The following is a 5047-nucleotide window of genomic DNA, read 5'->3' on the forward strand; positions in this document are numbered from 1 at the left end:
CCTGCTATATATTTTTTTTTTAATTGTAATCGGTTTGGACTGAAACAGAAAGATGAGAATTAATTTTTTGAAGTCATTCTTGAAAATCAAATATTCAAATTTGACGCAATTATCATATCGTTTGTTATACTAAAGATCATAGTAAGAGGCGGGTGATCTTGAGGAAGAGTTCTCAATATCCATTTAAGCAAGTGAAGCTAAATTTACCTGTTTGGTTTTAAAAGACAAAATTCATAAAAAATTTACAAATAAAAGTAATAAGAAAAAAAAGTTATTTGAATCAAAGGATATGGATGGAAGAATTCTTCTTCAAGATCATCTGCCTCTTGATTTTTACTATAATCAATTCTTGAATATAATATGGATTATAATATTAATTTCCTATTTTAGGTTTACATTGTAATTATAAAATGTAATTTATTGAAAACCAATAATTTAATTTTAATATTTTTGAATAGTGTTTTTTCGTGAAGTTTGTTGAAATCTATAAAATGTATTCTTTACTTTCGTTCTGTTCTACATTAATGAATTTTATCAATAGGCACATGATTTACTTTTACAATCTTGAAATGTTTTCATATTGTACTAGAATTGCCATCTCAGGTAAATTTTTGATTAGCTCAGGATAATTTGAACAAGTTCTCTTTCTTCAGTTTTAGTTAACAGAAAATTTGTGATCATCTAGAAATATTCTTAATGAGTTTTCTCCCATTTACAATTTTAGTTAACATAAAAGCTTTAACACATATCAGATATTTAATTTTACTATGTCATTTCATCAAATTTCTGGTGTATAAACTAAATGTATTGTAGTTATAGACTAAATAACTATTTTAGAATTTAATAAAAAGAAAAATTTGAACTTCTCAAAAAACTATTGCAGAACCTTTTTGCTAAGTTCCTGAGTATCAATGGTTTCAAATTTTATATTAAGAAGATCTCTGAAGTCCAATATTCCTTTGATACTGATATTAAAACTAGAATTATATGTTTAGATGGTATTGGGATATCTGTGATGAATCCTTAGGATTTCGAAATTAATAGTACAAATACAACTGAAAATAGTAAATGTAAACACATGTCGATTCTAAATAAATTATAAAATGATTATAAATATCTGATCTTGTTCTGAAGTTTTTTTTGTTCCACCAAATGTATACATATTTTGTCTGACCAAGTACATGAAATTTAAAACCCCAACAATAGTTCTTTAATGATTTGGAAGGCTTACTTGTCAATAGTTCAGAGGAAAAGTAATTTTTTAAGTCATTAAAAGAATGTTTAGTATCTCATTAACATTCCTTCTGCATACTTACGAAAACAAAAGTTTAAATTACAATTGTACAAAGGAGTGGACTTTAATTGTCTATACCTCTGTTATTAAAGATTTTTTGGGGGACATTATTACAAAAATGTCAATTTTTCAAGATTACAAACTTCCTAATTGAACAAACCAGGGGCTAGAATATTCAGTTTTCAATGATTTTATACATCTTGAAGAGGGCTTCTAATACTGAGTAACTTATTTCAACAGCTTCAATCAATCCATCCATAGAACCTGGATGAAATGTTAGGGATGGAGAAGAGTAAGTGAAAGTTATTAATTGAATTGTGCAATGTTTCATACAGCGAGTGGTAGGTTCAAGTTTTTGTTCCATAGGCCGCTATGAAATAAAAGACCATCTATCCAGGCCGGAATCGAACTGGAGTCACTGCAGAGGTTTCTAGGGTAATGCCTCAACTTCCTCAGTTAAAAACGGCCTCACAAAGACTTTAGTAGAAACCTGTTTTCCAACTTTCTGGATTTATCTTTATTTTCATTTAACTATTAACTTATAAATCTTATATAACTAGTCGCTTACGAACACATAATCTGCCTGGGAAGTTACCAGAGAGGAAGTGCAACAGCAGTAAATTGTCTTGTAAGCCAGTTCAAACCTCACTGTAGTCACATATTCCTTCCTCAGTAATAGTTGTCATCATAAATGTCACTTCCTCCTCAACAAGTATTTTGTAACTGAGATTGTAATGCATCTCATTATCAATATTAGAAATCACTAAGGATGCCCAGTTCAGTAATCATCTTGCATGAATTTTCTATTCACTGAATCATGCATTACTTTGACAAATAGAATATAAACCACCTTTCATTGAATGTCTGTTAGGATAGAGATCTGATCTAATGGCTTTTCTCAGGATCCCTAAAGATAGTCAGTTATGGAGAGGATTGCAATGCCTCTGTAATTACTATATTCAAATTAGTAAATACTAACATATACAACTCTTAAATAAACATAGTAAATCTATGTGGCAGGGATTAGTTTCACAGCTCTAAAATGTGCACCATACTAATCAAAATACCAGGTTAGAATTTTTTTATAAATTAAATGATACTTAATTAGTTTTTAAATTAATTTTCAGCATTACTAGGCACTATTAGTAAAAAATAGAATGAGAATTTAATATCTTTAAAATGGGAAATTGAATATTACCGATAAGGGATTCAACATATATATTTTTGAACAAAATTTTCACAATAATTTTTAATTTACTTATATAATACTGTTGTGCATAAATAACTTCATTACTGATATGTGAAATAAAAAAAAATCATTAAAAATTCTTTTATGTTTCAGTTAACATGTGATTCAAAAGTCAATATTAAAAAAAACAAAAAACCAATTGATGCATATAAATATTGAATATTAAATAAAACAGTTTTGAAGTATTTAAATTTAATATCAAAACATGTACTTCATAAAAATCTAGCTTTTTCTATTCCTCCAAACTCTACAAACTTATAAATTTCATCAGCTTTTTTTGTTTTTTTATTACAATATGAAAGTATGAAACAAGTAATACAAATGTTATGAAATAATCATACATTTTATATTTAATACCTATAATTTACTGTTCACATAACACAAACTAAACTATTCGAATATCTAAAACTAAAGATAAGTGAGAAGGGAGCATAGATAGGAGGACGATGGGAACAATCAGTATTGGGATCTGCACTTCACATTATTTTCCCAATCATAGTTACAATTATTGAATTGAAATTGTACTGTTCAGGTTGTTGGATGAATAACTTAATTATCATCATTGTCTTCATCCTCTTCATCTTCCTCCTCATCAGCAGAATCTGCTTTCTTTTCGTCCTTCTTAGATGGCCTACCACGCCCTCTGCCAGTGCTACCAGTTGTCTTAGCCTGTATAAAATGTACAAATAATTATTGTTGAATTACATAAAAAATCTTAAAAAAGCAAGCTTAATTCCCTATTTTCTAAGCTAAATAAGGATTAAATAATAAGTTAAAAGTAGAGCAGACTCACACCGCTAATCAGGATTGCACTAATAGGAAGGGGAAAAATTACCTACTTCACATTGGACGACAGGAAAAATCCCTTACTTCAACGTTCTTTATCAGGCCTGCTTTATATTTACCAAATTTCTACCCTAGTAAAAAATTTTAAAAGACCATTTAAGCCATAACTTTCTTATGTTTTTAGTATTATTTAATTTTGTTATCTAGTTCATTTATTTTTATTTTAAAATGAACATCGAATTTGAAATATAAATGCAAAAAACATTCCAATGTAATTTGAAGAAAACATTATTTTAAGTAAGACTTTTTGTTTCATAAAACATAGTTAAAAAGAGTAAGTACACACTAACTCAGATGGGGATTATCTCAAATAATGATACCCGACATTACAAAAATAAGTTATATTTAGTTTTAATTTTGAAGTGCCTAGGCAAGTCCAGAGCACTGCATTAATGAAGATGTAAGAAATCTTGGTGTTTGATACTAAGGACCTCTATCCTCTCAAAACAAACTTCATTTAAATGTATCACTCCTTGTAAAAACAACTCTGTAAAATGAGTACCGAGTTTTGTAAAGGAAACATATTTAAATTTAAATAAATAGATTTTTGACAAGCTAATAAAAATTTTTATTTAGAGTTTATATAGATTATTTCAGTCGTCAAACAACTAAAAAATGGTATTTGCCGACGTTTCACTCTACTTCGTAGAGATTTATCAGGGCTGTTCGAGTTGAGAGCTTTTGAAACTTTATTTAACTAAAATTCTGAGAAGAAGTTTTGATAGCTCTCAACTTGAACACCACTGATGAAGCTCTAAAAAATAGGGTGAAACGTCAGCAAATAAATAGTTTTTGTTTCTTTTGACTTCACCCTTGACCATCTTTATAATTTGAAATAATATAGTAAATTATTTGTGTGTGTGTGTATATATAAATAAATAAAACATAATATGTGCTTCTAAAGATTCTATGTACGTCTTAGGATTATTATTTGCAATAAATATCAACCTAGAAATTCAATTAAAATAATGCTGATTAAACTGAAAAATCAATAAATAAAATGATCTTCATAATTTTATAAGGAATTAATAAATATAAATATCGATATAAAAAAATATAAATAAAATTAGTAAATTACGTATATTTTTAAAAACTTGTGTGAAATAGCGTTTAAATTGAGTAAAGATTAAGTAATACTGCAATAAAAAAAAGAAAAGAGCTGATGTAACAAGTTAATAATGAAGTTAAATTGATGGTAGAGCAGTGCACTAACCCCTCCCCCCAATCATACATTTTATATTTTACCTAATTGCCTATGAATTAGCGAATTTTTCCTTCCTCTTACAGGCTACTCTGCAGGAAAATAGAGTGAATCATTCTCCTAATGACCAACGTAATAAAGAGAAACGGTTTATTCAATAACAAGCAATGCTGCCCAAATACAGTGAGTTACTACAAATGCTTAGTATACTAATCAGTCCTAGGATATACTATAAATATTAACATTGGTAATTAACAAAGTTATAATAAAATATAAATACAAAATATTATACTTATAGCATATAAAAGGCAAACCAGGTGTAGAAATCATGAATCAAGAAATGATTGTACTCAAGTTTTTTTAGTACCTTAGCAAGCACGCCTAGTCTTGCTATTTATCTTTATTCTTCATATTAGAATTTAATAGAAAAATGAATAATGGTAACTTAGACAGTTTT

At 27.9% G+C, this 5047-nt stretch overlaps 1 protein-coding gene across 1 annotated transcript; it reads right to left on the reverse strand.

Moving 5' to 3' along the window:
• Nucleotides 1-3070: 3070 nt before the first annotated feature.
• On the reverse strand, nucleotides 3071-3212 carry LOC136795211 (high mobility group protein I-like; the record flags this gene model as incomplete). The annotated part of the gene is given in 1 exon segment (XM_067045044.1): nucleotides 3071-3212. A coding segment is annotated over 1 exon segment (120 nt), but the record flags the coding sequence as incomplete, so codon positions are not given.
• Between the last annotated feature and the right edge of the window lie 1835 nt (nucleotides 3213-5047).

The sequence above is a fragment of the Halyomorpha halys genome, unplaced genomic scaffold (assembly GCF_000696795.3).
Source record: "Halyomorpha halys isolate HHAL.00 unplaced genomic scaffold, Hhal_1.1 Scaffold11213.1, whole genome shotgun sequence".
Lineage (NCBI taxonomy): Eukaryota > Metazoa > Arthropoda > Insecta > Hemiptera > Pentatomidae > Halyomorpha > Halyomorpha halys.